This window comes from Anolis carolinensis, chromosome 3, assembly GCF_035594765.1.
Source record: "Anolis carolinensis isolate JA03-04 chromosome 3, rAnoCar3.1.pri, whole genome shotgun sequence".
NCBI classification, from domain to species: domain Eukaryota; kingdom Metazoa; phylum Chordata; class Lepidosauria; order Squamata; family Dactyloidae; genus Anolis; species Anolis carolinensis.
Window position 1 is genome coordinate 48,716,195 of NC_085843.1, and position 21,189 is coordinate 48,737,383.

The following is a 21,189-nucleotide window of genomic DNA, read 5'->3' on the forward strand; positions in this document are numbered from 1 at the left end:
CTTTCCCGAAATCGTATTTGGCGCCTTGGGCGCCATTTTGAGGCCGCCACCGACTACGACGACGCCCCTCGGGAGCACTTCCGCCGAGGACGGTGCATGCTGGGAAGGCGCGAGAGGGCTGCCTGTCCGTCCAGTGGGAATTCTGAGGAGCCTCTTAGAACTCTCGCCTTCAGGCTGCAGAAGGAATACGCTTTGAGGCCGCCAGGATTCCCAAGGCCTTGTGAAACTACAGATCCCGTAATTCCATGGCATTGTGCCATGGCAGCTAAAGTAGTGTCAGCCTGCATTAATTCTACAATGTAGGTACACCCACAGTCTCCAGAGTCACGCAGTTAGTATTCTACAGTGTAGATCAGGCATTGGACTTCAGGTGTTTTGGACTTCAATTCCCACAATCCCTAACAGCCTCGGGCCCTTTCCCCCTTCAGCTGCTTAAGCGGATCCGTGGGTGCATCTACACTGTAGAATTAACGCCGTTTGACACCATTTTACCTGCCAATGCTTAAAAGTTTTCCAGAATTCTGGGATTTGTAGTTTAGTGAGGCACCACTACTCTTTGGAAGCAAGGATTCCATAGCATTGAGACGTGGCAGTAAAAGTGGTGTCAAATGGCATCAGTTTCGTCAGAGTAGATGCTCCACATCTCTGAGGATTCCTTGCCTAAGGCCCCTTCCACACAGTTGAATAAAATCCCACATTTTCTGCTTTGAATTGGAATATATGGCAGTGTGGATTCAGATAACCCAGTTCAAAGCAGATATTGTGGGACTTTCTGCCTCAATATTCTGGATTATATGACTGTGTGGAAGGGCCCTAAGTAGCAAGGCCATCTCAGGGCCTTTCCACACAGTCCTATATCCCAAAATATATGCTTTGAACTGGGTTATCTTGAGTCCACACTCAGATAATGTGGGATTTTCTACCTTGATATTCTGGGATATAGGGCTGTGTGGAAGGGCCCTCAGATTTTATATTCAGTTACCTTCATGAAAATGTAACCTTCCTGTTTTACTTGATTCCCCTGTGTAGCTGCCCTCTTTTCCGAGGGACCTACAGTAGAGTCTCACTTATCCAACACCCACTTATCCAACGTTCTGGATTATCCAATGCATTTTTGTAGTCAATGTTTTCAATACATCATGATATTTTGGTGCTAAATTCGTAAATACAGTAATTGCTACATAGCATTACTGCATATTGCACTACTTTTTCTGTCAAATTTGTTGTATAACATGATGTTTTGGTGCTTAATTTGTAAAATCATAACCTAATTTGATGTTTAATAGGCTTTTCCTTAATCCCTCCTTATTATCCAACATATTCGCTTATCCAACATTCTGCCAGCCCATTTATGTTGGATAAGTGAGACTCTACTGTATATGTAAAGTTTATATAGTTTTTGCCACAAAAATGCTAGTATTGAATATGTTGCAAGTTGCCACAGAACTATTGTTTTTACTATAGTAGGTGTGAAGAACGTTATTGAGAGGGGATTCATTATTACACACAATAGTCTGCACAGTTATTTTCAGTTATGTTTTTTTCATTGCGGTGTTCATCCATAGACTCTAGAGATACGGATTTTGTATTGGCAACATTCTGCTACTTTTCCATTGCTTTTTAAAATTCATTTGTAAGCTTCCCTGAGAACTTTGCAATAGGACACTACAGGCAGTAACCAAGTTATGAACAAGATGGATTCTGTAGGTTTGTTCTTACGTTGAATTTGTTTGTAAGATGGAACAGGTATCTTTTTTAAGTGTAACTAAAGAATTACACTAAAAAAATCCACACTTTGGATAGCATAGGGAAGGATTAACACTCCTGTGCTCTTTGTTTTGCTCTCTGTGCTAAACATTGCAGAAGATTGGTTGCTGTGAGTTTTCCGGGCTGTATAGCCATGTTCCAGAAGCATTATCTCCTGACATTTCACTCATATCTGTAGCAGGCATGCACAAAGGTTGTGAGGTATATTGGAAAACAGTTTCTCCCCATAGAGACTGCAGAAGATTTCACCTCCCTTTATGTCCCTGTGAGAATTGGATTTTGAAAAATGTGGCTTGTTGTGGAAACAAGGATTGCTGAGAAAACTTCAGTGGAGGCATCTTTCCTCCATGATAACTCTTTCGGGAGTGAATTTTTCTTCCAAGGGGTAGATTTCTCACACTTCCTGTTGTCTCACCCCGTTCTTAACTATGAGTTGTATGTAAATTGCATGTTTGTAACTCAGGGACTGCCTGTATATTGAAGTGTGAAATAAATTGACCCCCTGTATTTCTCATAATCTGGTAAGTTCTCATAGATCTGATAGCAAATTCCACTTTATATGTTCTGCACCAGAATCTCCTTGTGCCCTCATTGCCCCTGCCTGCAAAAATAAGCTCTTCAAGCCTGTCTGTCACCATTGCTAGGGGTTAGAAATGTCTTTGGGCAAGGGGTAAGTGGTGTCTTTTACAGTAAGTGGAGTGTGGCTGGAAAGCCAGGTTCGAACCAGCACTTCACGCTAGATGAGCAAATCATACTCACAGTCTCAGAGGAAAGCAATGGCAAATCTCTGAATAAATCCTGCAAGAAAACCTAATTGGGTCACCATAAATCAGAAACTACTTGAAGGTACACAACAATAACAAATTCAGATCATACCATATCATTAGGAAGAACAAAGCTGTGATAAGTAGCATTTTTCCTTGGATTTCCTTCCTGAAGAAATGGGTTCCTAAATCCCTAATAATGTGATCTGCTTTGACATGAAAACTCATTGTGTGGCTTTGGCTAAGTCACACTCTCAGCTTCAGAGGATGGCTATGGCCAAGAACCCCCCATGATAAGTCCTCGATAAGTTAGATACGATTTGAAGACACAACAATAATGACCGTAATACCTTTCTTTTAAAAAGTAGTGTTCATTGAATTCAATGGGAATTGCTCCCATGAAAAAATGTAGGACCGAAGTCCCAGGCAAATGTGAAATTTGGCTTCCAAAGCAGGGGAGATCCATTAATAAAACTCCTCTCTCTTTTTACATCTTGCCTCTCTCTTCCATCCATGCCATTACCAACAACAATGGACTTGTGTTCTTGAAGGCTTTCATGGCCGGAATCCTGGGTTGTTGTGAGTTTTCTGGGCTGTGTAGCCAAGTTCCAGAAGCATTCCCTCCGACGTTTCACCCATATCTATGGCAGGCATCAGGTTGTGGGGTATATTGGAAACTAAGCAAGAAAGGTTTATGTATCTGTGGAAGGTCCAGAGTGGGAGAAAGAACTCTTGTATGTTGGAGGCCAGTGTGAATGTTGTAATTAATCACCTTGATTACCATTAATGGCCTTGCAAGCTTGAAGTCCTGGCATCTTCTTGCTTGGGGGAATCCTTTGTTCGGAGGTGTTAGCTTGCCGTAGTTGATTCATGTCTTGAATTTCTCAGTTTTTAGAGTGTTATTCTTTATTTACTGTTCTGATTTTAGAGTTTTTTTTAATACTGGTAGCCAGATTTTGGTCATTTTCATGGTTCCCTCCTTTCTGTTGAAATTGTCCAGATGCTTAAGGATTTCAGTGGCTTCTCTGTGTAGTCTGACATGATAGTTGTTAGAGTGGTCCGGCATTTCTGTGTTCTCAAATAATACACTGTGTCCAGGTTGGTTCATCAAGTGCTCTGCTATGGCTGACTTCTCTGGTTGAGTTAGTTTGCAGTGCTTTTCACATTCCTTGATTCGTGCTTGGGCAATGCTGCATTTGGTGGTCCCTATGTAGACTTGTCCACAGGTGCATGGTATGCGGTAGACTCCTGCAGAAGTGAGAAGATCCCTCTTGCCCTTTGCTGAATGTAGCATTTGTTGGATTTTCTTAGTGGGTCTGTAGATAGTTGAGGTAAGTGATGAAGAAACACAACCTACAAACTATCTACCGACATAACTATTTTGTTCAGCATTATTTCCTAGTACATCCTTTTCTAATGAATTTGTATGCATTGTAAGTGTTCCTGAAATAACCACCATATTGCTTTGGTTAACTGTACACTTACCTTTATTTTATAGAATCATAGAGTTGGAAGAGACCACAAGGGCCATCCAGTCCAATCCCCTGCCATGCAGGAACACAGAATCAAAACACCCCTGACAGATGACCATCCAGCCTCTGCTTAATACATCCAGAGAAGGAGACTCCACCATGTTTTAAGGCAGCATATTCCACTGCTGGACAACTTTTAGCATCAGGAAGTTCTTCCTAATGTTTAAGTGGAATATTTTTTTCTTGCAATGTGGAACTATTGCTCCGTGTTCTAGTCTTCTATTTTCCAATTATTCCTGGTTTCACAGTATACCAGGTGTCACCAGTTGGAATTTGGGACCATCAGGGATTTGGATTTTACATGGGAATCCAGGGCCTCTTCTACACAGCCATATACTGTAAAATCCAGATAATAATAATTACCTGCTTTGAACTGGGTTATATGGCAGTGTAGACTCATACAGTTCAAAGCAGATAATTTGGATTATCTGCTTTGATAAACTTGATTATTTGGCAGTGTAGAAGGGGCCCAGTAATCAGTGAGATGTTATCAGATAGTGTAACTTTTTGCAATTGTGTTGTTGTGATCCTTTTAGTAGTAATTTCACCCAGCTGTTTTATGTGGCGCAGGCTGTTGAGCAACTAGCTGCAGCCAGCTGCAACAAATCACTCTGACCAAGAGGTCATGAGTTCGAGGCCAGCTCGGAGCCCCGCGTTTGTCTTTGTCTTTGTTCTATGTTAAGGCATTGAATGTTTACCTTATATGTGTAATGTGATCCGCCCTGAGTCCCCTTTGGGGTGAGAAGGGCGGAATATAAATACTGTAAATAAATAAATAAATAAATAAATAAATGTGTCCAGAATTCAATTACTACTACAGTATTACTAAAGTTGTCTTCTATTTATTTATTTATTTGTTCATTTGTTTCTCTCCCCCCACCCACACACACAAATCTAGTTCACATTGTTGAAACATACAAAACTTAAAATAGGATTATCAATAGAATTAGCATTTAAAGAGTTCCCATTTTTTGAAAAAGCATAACAAATATATAGGCATTTGAGCATATTACTGAAATCTATTTTCTCATAAGTAATCAGTCTTTAAAGGGCTGCTGAAAACCATACACACACTATCTTCACTTGGCTACAGATGGCTAGCAAGGAAGGAGATGGTCTAGCAAGGGATTTCCATAGACACTCTAATGTTTCAGATGTACCAGTGAGGGTGATGGGACCCAGAAAAAGGTTTCCTCAGAAAATGTCAAAACCTGAGTTAAAAATACCCGTTCCAGCGACATGGACCTTGTGTGCATATTGTGTCTCTGTAGAATAAATGTCTGGCTGCTGTCCAGTGATTTTTCTTTGATAAAATCTGAAGTTGTCCTTGTCTTCAATCTTATGACTGCGAGAAGGGTACTCGAGGGAGCAGGTTAGGTATCAACTGTTACTTCCTGTGGTCACAGATGTCTTAATAAAACAACATAACTGTGCTAAACATAACTAAACCAATATGAAAGTGTTAAATCCTGTTCATCACCTCTTGTCACGCTGTTGTACATACAAAGTGCACATAATCAGCAGCCAATATATCTACGCTTTAATGTCACAAATGCCAGTATTTATTTAGTCTGGTTGATGAGCATGAAGAGTGTAATTTGCATTACAAAACATGATTTTCGAAAATCCAGAAAATATAAAGAGCATTTTGTATCACTATGGAAGAATATCATGAAATATACCCAAAAAAATGTGTGTGCACATTCCTGCAGAAGAGAAGTAAAAGACAGTATGGGTAAATGCTGAGAAGAGAAAAAATGCCCAGTAACATGTGTGGCTGGATCTATGCTGTCCTATATCCTAGAATCTGATCCCAGGTTATCTGGTAGTATAGACCCGTATTATCTAGTTCACAGCAGTATAGATTTGTATAACCCAGATTGGATCCTGGGATATAGGTCAACAGATCCAGCCTATATTAGTTTTATTCCAAAGGTAGGGAACATGCATGCACTCACAAGATATGAAGGCCTGGGGTAGAAACAAGAAAAAAAATTAAGCTTTTTCCTACCAAAGAAATTGAGGGGAAATGAGTAAGTAACTAATAAGACAAGGTTTTCGCATATTCACCACCCCAAATAATTTATTAATGCAAGAGGAAAGTTTTGTATAAGGCTATGGGTCAACAGGGCCGGCCGGAGATATTTTTTTTGGGAGGCAGGGCCAAGGCACGCTGGGCGCGGGGGGGGAGCGGCGTCAGAGCTGGCTCCGCCTCCCACGCTACTCCCGCTCGCCCGTCTGGCCTTCCTAGCAGGCCAGAAAGCAGCGGAGGTCCCTCCAGGCAATCGCGGCCTGGAGGGACCTCCGCTGCTTTCTGGCCTGCTAGGAAGGCCAGACGGGCGAGCGGGAGTAGCGTGGGAGGCGGAGCCAGCTCTGACGCCGCTCCCCCCCCCCCCGCCCAGCGTGCCTTGGCCCTGCCTCCCACGCAGCGTGGGAGGCGGGGCCAGGGCACGCTGGGCGGGGGGGCGGCGCCAGAGCTGGCCCCGCCTCCCACGCTACTCCTGCTCGCCCGTCTGGCCTTTTCTAGCTGGCCAGACTGCAGCGGAGGTCCCTGTAGGCCGCGATTGCGGCCTGCAGGGACCTCCGCTGCATTCTGGCCAGCTAGAAAAGGCCAGACGGGCCAGGGCGCACTGGGCGGGAGGCGGGGCACCGTCAGGGCGGTGCCCCGCCTCCCGCCCAGCCTGACGGCGCCCCCCCGGGCCTGCGCCCGAGGCGGCGGCGTCAGGGGCCTCAATAGTGGGGCCGGCCCTGTGGGTCAATGTAGATCTGACCTAGGTTTGCTCTCAGAGGAATCTGCACTTTTGCAACTCTTGACACCATTTTCATAGAGAAAGATGTAACGAGATTGAAATGATGAAAAACCAGACATTTAAAAATAACTTCCAGGATCATGTATTTAGGGGCAAATTCAGATCTTAATGGCATGTACAACAATAGACTGAATTCAGGTTGCATAGTGTGTAAAGACTATTATCAGTGAAAAACATGCTCACATACTGATAAGGTAAATGTGACAATGTTAAAATTTGGCTCCTAAAGTCTTTTTTTCTCCTCGCCTAGACCTGAGCCCTTTTCATCAGTGTCAGTGGGTGAGTAGCTTCAGACTTAAAAGTTGTCATGAAATAGTGGGTTCCAAAATCTATAAAATATATATCCCAAAACCAATGTTTTGTTACTATGAAATTTCACATAGTGGAAGCATCACAATGTCTTACAAAGACTGAATATGTAGGCAAACTTCCTTTGATATGCTCTCCCTAAATGGTATAGAATATTGTTTTTTAAAAACCTGAATTTGATACTACAATGGAATACACTGAAGAAGAAAAAATCAATAGAAAAATGTTTCAAACATATTTTTTATAAGAAACAAACCTCCAAACATCCTTTGCCATCTGTATTTCAGAATTAAGGAAAGGCAAATTAACATTTAAACCATTACCATGGTTTAAATGAAACTGATGCTGTGTTGTGTTAATGTCATTACTGTATCAACCTATATATAGCATAATAAATTGTAATCACGTGGCCCTCTGGGTGCCGTTTTATATACACTAGTAAGTTGTGGCAACAATAGCATAAGCAATGGTGATGAATGCTGCAGGATATAATCTAACTACATCTGGAGGGCTGCGTGATCCTCACTCCTCTGATTATGTTATGTCTAGATTACAGCTCCATGAATACAGAGAGAAGAATGTTTGAAAAGTTTGGTTTTTAGGTACTTGCAGACTATCCAGAGAGAAACAAAGGCAGATTCCAACATCCATGAATGAACTGCAGTCAGTATTAGCTGCAGTACACACTGCAGGTGATTTCCTTAATGAAATGGAGCAACTGAGGCCCCTTCTACACACTGCCATATAAAATCCAAATTATCTGCTTTTAACTGGTTTATATGGCATTGTAGACTCATATAATCCAATTCAAAGCAGATAATTATGTAGCTTTTTTAAAAAAAATAATCTGGATTATATGGCAGTGTAGAAGGGACCTGAGACGAGGGTCCTTCAGTCAGTCAGGCAATACCTGAACATAATCGTCTTCTCCGGGTTCTGTGAAGAGAGAAAAGAGAGTCCATATTTTTGTAATTCTTAAATGTTGAGGGATATCATTTAGTGCTCTTCCCAAGAAAAGAAAATGTATTAAGCATGGCCTACACATGAATTAGGATACCTCTTTCCACTGCTGATTCCCATATTTAGCTTCATTTTGCACTCACATTATTAACCTGTCATTAGGTGTGATCCTGTACAGTATGGCATTTGTATCTAAATACAGTCCTCATTCTCCTCATTGACCAGTTCAGTTGCATAACAATAGGTCTGAAAGCTCTTATGCCATAAGGCTGTTTCTTAAGTTGTAAATAGAGGAATTGCCTGCAAATCTCATCAGAAAAAGGATTCTTTAATCCAGAGAAAAAGGAGTGACAATACTTCTAGAGGCAAATTTTTATATTACAAAATTAAAATACAAATTTTTACAACGGACATGGCACTTTTAATTGTTCAATGGATGCTTTCTAATTTCAATAGTTTTACACTTCCAACACTATGTACCAGGACCATTTTTGTGCTACAACAATGAAAGTTTAGAAATAAGTCAAACTAAAAGGGGAGTTTTATTTCAGTTGCAGACTACTCAAAAGCTGTAATCCCTGTATTAGAGCTGCCACTGGTTGCTGGTTTCAGGTGAGTTTCCAAGAAATAGAAGAACCATGGTAAGCCAATAGGCACAAAAATGGAATAAATCCCTGACACATTGGGGGGAAATTGCTGCATCAGATAGCCCGAGAAACACTGACTTACAGAGTTACCATCAAATATATTGTAATAGTTCTTCTTTTTGTCAGATTTCTGTAAACAGTGTTATAAACTAAAATATGCAGCATTTGATTAATGTAAAGTAATAAATGGTAGGCAAAATTCTTAATTTTCATTCCCCTTGCGTAAGGATCCTGCAAAGTAAATTAAGCCTGATTAAGCCAAGTTTTGTGATCTTAATGTTTGGGGAAAATTGAAATTGGATTTTCCAAAATGTCAACAAATCTCTCAACTGACATGTCACTCAAAAGAAATGCCATTTTATTTTAGTTGAGCTATACCAAAGCTCTGCTCCGTGTGGCTTAACTATGCTATATCCCTGCATTTGCTATTTTTTTAAAAAAAAACAAAAACATGCCCTAGAACTTTTTTCTATTGAATAACCATTGTACAACATAGTATTTATCACGCACCACAATTATTTGTATATATCTTACCGTTATTCACATAGTCATCATCATACTCATAGGCATTGTGAGGATGTTGGCAAGATGTAGATCTATTTACGGGATATCGCAGATTGATTATTAGCCCTTGGTTTGGTTTTTCAAAGGTGGCTATTAAGTCCTTTAAAGTTTTGAAGTCCTGTTTTGGTGCACCTTCAGAAGCCTGCAAAATAAGTATGTTGAATAATAACACTCGACAACACATATTTTGATGCCTCAAATGTTAGACCTGTTTCTGGGTATATTTGACTTGCTGATTCCAAAAGCAGCACCATTCCCCTATCAGCTCTAGTTTTTGAAATACAGAATATATGGCCTATACCGGTTGCCATCTGCTCACCCATAGAAAACCATGATAACCATATGTAAGAAACTAGAGCTGATGCGATCTAGCCAATGCAATTTTCTGAACTATCGCCCCCCCCCCCCCACAAAAAAAAAACCAGGAACAGACCTAAAAACCAAGGCACCAATAATTTTTCTTTTATTGGGCTGTGTAATTCTTTCGGATATAAATGAAATTGAATTCAGAGAAATGAACTCAGCTGGTTAAATATGAAACTGCCTCATAATTAAATTTTCTTCTTTTAAATATCTGGAAACTGATCCTTGGCAGTTCCTTTTCATTCAGAATTCAGACCACAAGGGCTCCCATCAAAATACAAAAAGGTTGGATAACTCAAAATAGAATTTCCCAAATATATTTTAGTTTTAAAAAATAAGAAATGGAAAAAGTGGCACAAAATGACGTAAGGATTTGGTAGGACTCTATTTTTGCAGCATTGTTGGGTTAAGGTTAAGGTATAGGAATTGCGGTATAGGAATAGGTTGTTTTTCTTACCTGAATCATAAAATGTCCATTGTGTTTCCTGAAGATCCTGTATGTGTAGACAAACGATTCATAGCTGGAATTTTAAAAAGTGAAAAACAATGATTTCTGAGAACACTCAAATATTAATATGTCTTGAGGAATCATATAAGAGTGGGGAGCTTTTGTCTGTGTCCTACCAACTTTTCAGGTTTGTTTGGTGGGAATAAGGGAAAAGATCTTCCTGGTGGCTGCGCCCAAATTTTGGAACTCCACCCGGCTTTAAAAAACTGACTGACATGGGACTTTAATACTGTGCAATGCTGTTTTAAGGTTTGGATGGGGACTTTTAATTATGTTTGTGTCTTTAATATTTTAAATTTGCAAATGATTTCATTGCTTTTAAAATGATTTATATTGTATAGTTTTAATCTATATTGTTTTCAAATATGTTGTGGGCTACTATAAGTCCCACTATTAAGAGATGGGTAAGATAGAAATGAATGAATTAAATACATGCATAAATACATTTAGCTCTGTGTAACAGAACATTATAAGGCTATTCAGTTCATAAAGACTACAGGTTGCCAAGGAAATGTTTCCCTCCCCGCTTTATGTTAGTTGTAAACACCAGTTGCTGCCAATAAATTCCCTCTTACCTTTAGGGAACAACACATAGTCACTGTTATAGTTCATTGTAGTTATTTTTCTAGAAGTGTGCGCATGAACCCAGTTCTGATGGTAACTAGGACTGGCATTCTTACTGATTTTTGTTGTATGATGAAACATCTCTGGTTGAAGTTAGAACTATTTTGTCTAATTGCTTCCAGCCAGCCATTAAGATATTGGTGTCAGGCAAGCAAATGGCATTTGCCCATAAATTGAAAATGATTAAACTGACAAAGTAGACCAGGTACATTAAAGGCAAGTCATTGTTCAAAACAGAGGAAACTATATGAAGTTTTAACTCCTGGTAGTATTTAAAGACACAAAATGATTCATACTGACTGAAATTGAAGGTCTCTTGAAATATGGGTTGTCTAGAGCTACCGTAATTCATACATAAGAACAGTCTTAACATTTAGCCTAAGTATTTATCAGCAGTAATCCTTTTGTCCAGAGAAGGCACTTAGTGTTTCGATCCTGTCCGTGGAGAAGAGATAGTGGACACGAGAGTGCTTTCATGTGAGTATGGGATGAGTCTTAAACAAGTAGTAACTAGGGTGCAGCCAAGAATTTCCACAGAAGAAACTGGCGAGTCATCTCCAGATGCTCAAAATGTGGTTATTTTATTAGTTTTGAAAGCCTGCCTTGTTCTTGCTTATGTATACTTCCAAGGCCTTCCTCAGAGGTTGTTTGAAGTGAAAGTTCAGATACTTCTGGACCGGGAACTCTTAGAATATCTTCTGGACCAGTGAAAAACACATGAACCAAGGTTTGTAACTGAACACAATTCTTCACCTTTTTATACATTTCAGTCTGGGCAGGACTTGCAGTGCACTTTTTAATAAAAGCAGAATAGCATTAAATTTGTTCATGGAGATAAAATGAAGTGCAGTTTAAATATCCCTTATCCAAAATCCAAAATACTTCAAAATTGTCCACATGGATCATTGAGCTAGTGACATCTTTGCATTCTGAAAGTTCAGTATACACAAACTATTGAGAATATTTGCCTTTGTGCACAAAGTGTATATGAAACATGAAAATTTTTCATGTCCAAACTTGGGTCTTATCTCCAAGGTATCTCATGAATATGCAGATATTCCAAAATGCAAAAACAAAATTCCCAAATCTAAAAAACACTTCTGATCCCCAAGCATTTCAGATAAGAGATAATCAACCTATAGTTCACCATCAGAATTTCAAATGTCATTGGATCCAATCCACATAAAACTAGTCATGCTTATTTTGTACATAGTTAAATGTCAGTGTTAAGATGTGGCTAAATTTATCTGAATGCTCTTATCGCCTAAGGAGATAACCAAAATGGGAAATTTGCATATTAGAAGGAGAAATACTTACAAAACACAAAGGCACAAAGCTCCTGGAATGCTCTCGCTGTCTCGTATTAAAAAGCAGCCATTGTTTTTGTTCTTGCTCAGCAATGCTTCACAGTTTTCTTTAGTAATATTTCCATGGTAATACTGCAGCTCCATTTACCTATGAAATTGCTTCCAGAGTAAGGCTTAAGATTCAGGTCAGAAGAGGACCTGTTCTTCCGTCAGTGGCTTTCTGCTGGGCTTTCAAGTGTGTTGTGTCAGCGCTACGACGTGATTGTTTTTTCCTTTATGCAAAATGAAGGGAGACGGAACAGGAAACTCAAAACTGATAAGGGGATTTGTTGACATCAAAGGTCTTTCTTTTTCTTTTAGCTAAACTGGTGGGTTTCTTAGACATTGAGAGCAGAACAGAAGTGTTAGACCTAATTAATTTTTTTAACATTGTTTTTATTGTGTATTTTACAAGCAACTTGTATCTTTCTTAATACAGCCAGTAGTCTTTTTCCCCTTTAGAATAAAAAAAAGTATCTTTTAGATACCACAACCCAAATACCAACATAACGTGTATGAAAAACCAAAGAAGAAGAAGAGAAGATAAGGGGAGAAGAAAAGAAAAGAAAAAAAAAGGAAAAATTAATAGTAGATATATACATATCATTTCTCAGTTGCTATAAGTCTCTGTGACTTCCAGAGCTCTGGAATTGGTCCTCTTTATATTTCGCCATAATCATATAGTTTACTTTTATATTTAAGAGAAACGGTTTAACAGCATTTGTTATTAATGTTGTTTTTATTCCTAATATTTCCCCAGGAAGTTTCCTTAGATCAATTCTATGTGAATGTTTATTTTTTCTTTTATTAAGTACTGTTTCATGGGTCTCCAATCCATGCTGTTTTTGGGATTTCTGTTTTGTGCTAACCTCTGTGTCAATAGGTCCATATTCATCACATCCATTACTTTATTAATCCATTTCTCCATACTAGGCACTTCCTTTGTTTTCCAGACCTGTGCTAGAGTTATTCTTGCTGCTGTGGTTAGAAAAAAATATTAGTCTGTCTGTATTTCTATCTATCTTTGGGTCAGTAATCCCTAGTAAAAAACATTCTGGCTTGAATTCAAACTTTTTTGTACAATTTTTGTTATTTTTTTATAAATTTCATACCAGAATTTCTTGATTTTCTTGCACTCCCACCACATGTGGAGGAAAGTGCCTGAGTGTTTCCCACACTTCCAGCAATTTCCATTAATATTCCCTTTACTGTATCTGGCTAGCTTATTTGGTGTTAAATACCACATATGGAACATCTTGTACCAATTTTCTTTAATTTCTGTGGCGTATGCCCACCTCAGTTTTTCCCCCCAAATTTCTTCCCATTGGCTAAGATGAATTGTATGACCTACCGCTCTAGCCCATTTTATCATCACTTCTTTTATTTGTTCTTCCTCGAGAGCCCAAATAAGTAGTTGTTTATAGAGTATTCTTAATAATTTAGTATTTATTTTCAAAATTTTATCCCAAAATTTTTCTGTTGTTTCAAATCCTTTCTCCTTATCTTCTTTATATTCTTCCCTAATCTGCCAATAGTGAAGCCAGCTACTATTTGGGTCTACTTTTCTTATCTCTTCATGTGTTTTTAGCTTTATCTCTTGATTATTGAGTGTTAATAATTGTTTATATGTAAGCCATTGATCAGTTGAGGATTCTCTTCTGTGATTAGCTTCTATAGGTGAGAACCACATTGGAGTTTTGGTGTGGAATCTAAATTTATATTTATCCCATATTCTAATTAGCGCGGCCCTTATGAAGTGATTTTTGAAGTTTTTTTCTATTTTGATCTTGTCTTTACATAAATAACTATGCCATCCCCTTCTCAACTCTACACCCTCCAATGCTAGGATTCTTTTCTTTTCTAATGTGACCCAGTCTCTCACCCAGGTCAATGCTGCCGCCTCATAATATAGTTCTAGGTCTGGGAGTCCCAGTCCCCCTCTTTTTCTGTCATCTTTTAAGCTTGAAATTTTGATTCGAGCTTTTTTATTTTCCCAAATAAACTTCTTAATATCTTTATCCCATTTTGTAAATATCATTCTAGATCTTAATATTGGTATTGTTTGGAATATATATAGGACTTCTGGAAGAATATTCATCTTCACTACCGCAATTCTACCTAGAAGAGATAATTTTAAGTTACTCCATCTTTTCATCTTCTCTTTTATCTCTGTCCATTTTTTTTCATAGTTATTTTTAAGTAGTTGAGCGTTACTTGCAGTAATCTCTATTCCGAGGTATTTGACCTTTCTAACTATTTTTATACCGGTAAGTTTTTCTAGTTCATCTTTGTGCTTCCCTGAAATATTTTTAGTTATCATTTTTGTTTTTTCTTTATTGATTTTAAGTCCTGCTACCTCCCCAAATGTTATTAATTCTTTCCACCATCTAGTCCAATGATTAGCCGGATCTTCTATAATACATGCCACATCGTCTGCAAAAGCACAGAGTTTGTAGCTATAATTTTTAATTTTCAGTCCTTTTAATTCATTATTCTTTCTGATTCTTGTTAACAGAATCTCCAAAACTAAAATAAAGATTAGCGGGGAGAGGGGACACCCCTGTCTCGTCCCTTTAGATATGCTGAACTCTTCCGTTTTATTACCATTGATTATAATACTCGCAAATTGGTGCGAATAGATTGCTTGGATAGCATTTAAAAAGTAATAACCAACATCCATTTCCTTTAGGACTTCAATTATGAAGTTCCAGTTGACCCTGTCGAAGGCCTTTTCGGCATCTATAAAAAAAAGACCTACTTCCTTTTGAATATTTTTATCATAATATTCAATTATGTTCAGGATTGTTCTGATGTTGTCTTTAATATGTCTTCCTGGTAGGAAGCCCGTTTGTTCTTGGCCTATTTTTTCATTAAGAATTTCTTTCAACCTTGATGCTAAGATGTTAGTAAAAATCTTATAATCGGTATTAAGCAGGGAGATCGGTCTATAATTCTTCACCTTTGTTTTATCAGCTCCTTCTTTTGGTATTACTGTTATATTTGCTGATTTCCATGAATATGGTATTTGCTTCTCTTCCAATGCCCTATTCATTACATTTGTCAGAGGCTCTATTATTTCCTCCAGAAATGTTTTATAGTATAAGGACGTGAATCCATCAGGTCCTGGTGCCTTTCCTAGGGATAAGTTCTTGATGGCTCCTCGTATTTCTTCTCCTGTGATTTTTTTTATTCAGTCTTTCCCTTTGTTCTTCAGTAATTTTCTCAATTTTCTGCTTTCCTAAATAATGTGTTATCTTCTCTTCTGGGATCTTTTCGTCAGCGTATAGCTGATGATAATAATTGTTAAACTGTTTTTCTATCTCACTTTGTTTAGAATATGTTTTCCCCTCTTCCTCAATCCTACTTATATATTGTTGTTGTTTCTTTTTCGTCACCTTCCAAGCTAACCATCTGCCTATTTTATTAGCATTCTCAAAATGGTGTTGCTTTATAAATTTAAGTTTGTTTTCTATTTCCTCCAGCTGTGTTGTGTCAAGTTGTTTTTTGAGTACGTTTAAGTGTAGTTCTGCTTTTTTATTCTTAGGATCCTTCTTTAATTTTACCTCTAGTTCTGCTATTCCTTCTTCTATTTTTTTGATTGCACTTTTCCTTTCCTTATCTTTAATAGATTTGTGCTGTATAAAAAGACCTCTCATATAGGCCTTACTGGCATCCCATATTATGTCCACTGATGGCTCTCCTACTGAATTTAAAGTAAAGTATTCCCTCAAAATATTTTTGTATTTATTTTGGTCAATTTCTCCTTTTATAAGTTGATCATTGAGTCTCCATCTAAATGTTGTGGATCTGTAACCCCTATTTTCTAATATTATTTCCAGGGGGGCATGATCAGAAATTAATCTAGGAAGTATTTTTGATTTTATCGCCTTTGTTACTATATCTCTTGTGCCCCAAACCATATCAATTCTCGACCATGATTGATGGCGGTCAGAAAAAAAGATATAATCTTTGACTTTTGGGTGGTAGTGTCTCCAGATATCAATAAGACCATGTTCCTCCTTTAGTATCTTAAAGTTTTTTGGTAAATCGCTCGCTGATAGTGTCTTTACTTTTTTTACTGTTTTAGTTCTGTCCATAGATGTCTCTAAAACCCCATTATAATCACCCATTATTATTAAGTCATCATAGTCTTGTTGTCCAATTTCCCTGTTAAGTTGCGTTACAAATTTTGTTTTTGCCCCATTTGGGGCGTATATATTACACAGTAGGATCTTCTTGTCACCCCACTCTATAAGTATACCTATCATTCTACCCTCCTGGTCTCTAAATGCCAGTTTTGAGGGGATTTTCTCACTGATATATGTAGCAACTCCTCTTTTTTTCTCTGAGCCTGAGGCATAATAAAGTTTTCCTAATTTTTTCTGTTCCAAGTGTATGACGTGTTTATAAATGATATGTGTTTCCTGCACAGAAATAATATCATAACGACCCTTTTGCAAATGGTGCCATAATCTTTTTCTTTTATTTGGGCTATTTAGCCCATTAACATTGTTTGAATATATTTTAATTTTCTGTGACATTTTCCTCTTCAACTTCTATCGCCCTCTCGACAATCGTATTTGTCTTACTTATATCCGTTTGCTTTACATAGTCCTTGGGAGATATCTCTCTCAGCCTTTTAATCTGTCTACCCCAAGATTTGTCAAAATTTTCCTCTCCCATTGTACCGATGCCTTTTGTAGTATCCTGATGTTTACCATATTTATCTTGGTCTTCTCCTTCCAGTTTAATATATTTATCATAAAATGCTTTTGCTTTGTATTCTGATGTTAACCAGTATTTTATTCCCTCCCAAGTAACCATCAATCCCTCTCTTTTCTCCCATTTAAATCTTACATTTCTTTTCTTTAATTCGTCTGTGAGAAAAAAGTACTTACGTCTCCTTTCTATTATTGACAGAGGGTATTCTTTTAGTATTGCTATTTTATTACCCTTATGATAAGTTGGTGATTTCGCATTTCCTTTTAGAATTTCATCCCTAAGATTTTTTCTATCAAAATATACCAATACATCCCTTGGAGTATTATGTCTTCTAGCATAATTGGTTTGTACTCTATATATCCTGTCGATGTTACCCTCTAACTCCTCTTCCGTCTTTTTAGTTATTTGTGATATTATTCCCATAATTATGTTTCTGATATTTTCCTTTTCTTCTTCCACTATATTCCTAAATCTCAGCTGGTATTCTTTCTCCTAATTAATTTATTACTGTTAATTCATTACCCAGTTTACTTCCACCACAAGAGACATCTGATATGAAGAGAATATCTGCCATCCATCTGACCATTTAAGCACACCCAACCTAATACCGTTATGTTGTACATAGTAATGATTCTTAGATTCAAGCAAGAAGGAAGAAAATTCACCATCCTTTTGTATGTCATGTAACAAAGATAGAATACACATTGGTGTTAACAGTAGATGTGCCACAAGCAGTATTGTTAGTATTAGTACAGGCATTCCCCAGTTTTACAAAGTCTCTTCTCTTGTCTTGGTTGTTGTTGTTTAGGGTTTGTAGCAATGGCACTGGATGGATGACGAAAAAGAACTGCAGAAAGATAGATTCTAGGTTTTGGGTTGTAGCATTGTGTCTATATTAAGCAATGCAAGAAAGCTTGACTTGGGAAAGAAAGGTGAGCATACTATAGCTGTGTGTGCTTATATAGAAGAAGCAAAACATGCACCTGCCCTCAGAACTTTGGAAGAAGCTTTCAGATTACCATAGTCTAGAAAATTCAAAATCTTCTCATATGCTTATACAGGGCTTAGCTGACCTGATTGCTTTGTATAACATGTGCATAATGTTAGTTTTGAATAAAAAGATTGCTGAAACATATTGGACTGCTCTTCTTTTGAGGATGTAGGAACCTATCCCTTATCTTTACATGTCATTTCTTTCTGTTAAAGAAATGAAGGGCAGGAACATATTTACTTTGTTAACTGAGATATGACCGTACTAGTATTAATTCACTGAAATGAAAAGAATTAAAAACGCATGTCAGTATTGCCTTTCATTTTCCCCTAAATAAGCCTGAAAATGTAACCTTATTATCATGTTTTAGTAGAACTATCTAGAACATGAACATCAAGCTTATATTTTAAAAATACGACTAGGTTTATAAGCTGGATACACACAAGGTGTCACTGTAACACAGTGTCTAACACACTCATAATGCAACATCAAAGAGTGCATCTGCAGTGTTGAATTAATACAGTCTGATACCACTATAAGCACCTCAGCTCCATGCTATGGAATCCTGGGAGCTGTAGTTTGACAAGGTGCCTCAAGAAACTACATACAACACTCAGTGTAGATGCACCCTAAGTTACTGCCTTGCATATCTGAACCCACCCTCAAGACCCCACAACTGGAAGAACTCGAACTACGAGGGATCGCCTAAGTAAGTAATATATGAGTCTATTTTTAAAATAATTTTCAGTATTTCTGTCTTTTCATCCTGAACATTTTGCAAGTGAATGCGAGAGTTGATGATGTTAAAAGCCTGCCGCTGGAACCTATTGACTGGGAAAAACATAGTTTTGGGCATTCAGCCCTGATACTGGAAGCCTTGTTTTCAGCTATGACCAAAGTTTCCTTTGCAAGGTTAAAACTAATTGCTAACTATGGCAATTGCTAGAGAAGTCAGATAAGAAGGAGGGCAGGAAGGCAGGCAGGAGAAAAGGAAAGGAAAGAAGTGAGGTTGATCTGGAAAAACAGTTGGGAACCAGCCCTATCTACTAAGCTATTTCCTGCTGACTTGCCTGCTTACTCATGACACACATAGTGGTATCAGATTGCATTAATTCTACAGTATAGATGCACCCTTTGATGTTGTGTTATGAGCGTATTAGACACTGTTACAGTGACACCGTGTCAGATTGTGGCAGTTTGTCTTATACCTATATCAAAGTTTCCTCTCCGATTATTGCATAGGAATTCTGGAAGTATGGAAGAATAAGGAATGCATTTTTATAATTTCAAACATTTTGCTTTTTCTCGAAGAAAGAAACAGGATCAGGATCAAAGTCTAACATGTTCTGCAGATTCATATCTTTACTTAATTCTTTCATTCATCATCCAGTTAAAATCGGTAAGGCCAATTTGGAATAACGCAGACTCTAAAAGTGTTTGGTTTGCGAGGACAAAATCCTGATTTGGTTTGAGAGGATGAATTTGCTCCACTTTATAATTGCTTGATTCTGTGGTCTCTGAGCATTTTAGAAACACCTTAACTTTTGAGTGTGTGTGTGTGTGTGTGCCTTCAAGCCACTGTTTGACTTACAGTGACCCCATGAATTTTATGAGGTTTTCTTCGGCAAGGAAGACACAGAGGTGCTCCTGCCAGTTCCTTCCCCTGAAATGTGGCCTTAAGTTAGAAAACTCAAAACCATCACATACCGTCTGTGATCAATGCTAAATCAAAACTCCTGGCGCTTGGCTTTTGCTGAAAACAACACAATCCAGGAAGCAGAAACCCTTGCATGTTTATCTTTCTATTTTTTGCTCACTTACTGATAAGGAATCCCAGTAGGCTTTAAAGCTAGCAGCTTCTATCCCTATGTTTCTGTCTGTTTCAGGCTGAATACTATAGGGCAACATTATGATACCCCCCCCCCCCCATTTCTGAGAGTAGCTAAAATAGGGGCAATGAAGAAAGGACTCAATGGGGGAATACAGCTGATGTGTGAAAGATGATTCATGGACAGTGTTGTACATTATATGTTAACTACTGTGGGTTCCTTAAGTGAAATAAACCCAATGTAGTATGTATTTCTTCAAACAAGTTATTGCATCATAATTCAGTTTATTTCTTCATATTTTGTGCACAAAACTATGAACTATAAAAGTTTAAACTATGCCACCCATCACATGTTATAACTCCTGGTTTGCCATGCTTTATCAGAACTCAGATATAACATTTTTTGACCCATTTGCCAGCTTTTATCATTTTAACTTCCTGTTGTCTTCATTTACGTTTGGTATAAATCTTTCCAAGAATGTTCCACTGATGTGAGAATAAGAATTCTTGTTCTTTTTGCACTGAGTTCACCAAACTCTTTTGTCTTTCCTTAGTAGAAGCTACACAACCTGAAACAGTGGGGCTCTGTTATTCTTAGTGCCTGGTGCCATCACACACAGGGCAGGTACTTTCATCTTCTCAAACTCACTGGCAGGTTTTCAAGAATAGAATACACTACTTCCTTTACGTAGTATCTTAGCAGTGTCTTTATTGGTAAGTGACTTCAGTTTTGGTGGCCCACACACAGAGGTTTGCAATACTTCATAGCATACCAACAGCCAGGCACTTTGGAACATGTCTGACTGTACTTCAAAGCAGCTACATAGCTTTATGAAATATGGTATCCTACTGCTTTAACAACAGCTATTTCAAGTTTCTATTATTTTGAGGTGGAAGAGAAGTAAGTGAATACTCGGAGCTACACAACACGGTGCCCCTGAATAAGAACAGCAAGCAAGTAAAATGCTTCCTCTCAGTCCTCAGGATGAAGACTGAAAAAACATTTTCAGATGAAAACAGACCTGTGCTTTTCTATTTAAGGTTCACCAGTTGTTTTATTGTGTGCATTCAAATCAATACTGCTTTGTGGTTATCATCTCATAGGGTTTTCTTGGCAAGACTTGTCATTGCTTTTACCTTAGGCTGAGAGAATGTGACTTGCCCACTGTTTTGGGCCCACATCTATATATGTAAAAGGATTTTTAAAAATTCGGCCAATGACAAAACAACAAAATTACACATCCCAGAAACACTAAACTTGGCAACACAACCCCTCATCCATGCCTCTACGTTCATACAACAAAAAGAAAAGAAAAATAAAGTCCTAATTAGAGGGAGAGGAATAATTGTTTTTATCCAATTGCTGCCTGATAGAAGGCTAAGCTCTGCCCACTTGGTCTCCTAGTAACCTACTCAGCCCAGGGGACAGGCACAGTTAGGCCTCAGGCCTCTTC

The 21,189-nt window shown here is 38.1% G+C and overlaps 1 protein-coding gene across 1 annotated transcript; it reads right to left on the reverse strand.

Annotated features, from left to right (window-relative positions):
- Nucleotides 1-6,939: 6,939 nt before the first annotated feature.
- sh2d1b (SH2 domain containing 1B) lies at nt 6,940-12,439 on the reverse strand. Its single transcript, XM_062974867.1, has 4 exons — nt 12,166-12,439; nt 10,174-10,237; nt 9,324-9,495; nt 6,940-8,118 (listed from the first exon to the last, which is right to left on the reverse strand). The coding sequence occupies exons 1-4, from the start codon at nt 12,297-12,299 to the stop codon at nt 8,078-8,080; spliced, it is 411 nt and encodes a 136-aa protein (XP_062830937.1). The 5' UTR covers nt 12,300-12,439; the 3' UTR covers nt 6,940-8,077.
- Between the last annotated feature and the right edge of the window lie 8,750 nt (nt 12,440-21,189).

What these genes read in the sequence shown, in the direction of transcription:
- sh2d1b (XM_062974867.1), bottom strand. Translation starts at nt 12,299, where the DNA reads ATGGAGCTGCAGTATTACCATGGAAATATTACTAAAGAAAACTGTGAA. An exon ending in GCTTTGTGCCTTTGTGTTTT is followed by an intron (nt 10,238 to 12,165) that starts GTAAGTATTTCT and finishes TTAAAATTCCAG; the next exon opens with CTATGAATCGTTTGTCTACA. An exon ending in TGATGACTATGTGAATAACG is followed by an intron (nt 8,119 to 9,323) that starts GTAAGATATATA and finishes CTCTCTTCACAG; the next exon opens with AACCCGGAGAAGACGATTAT.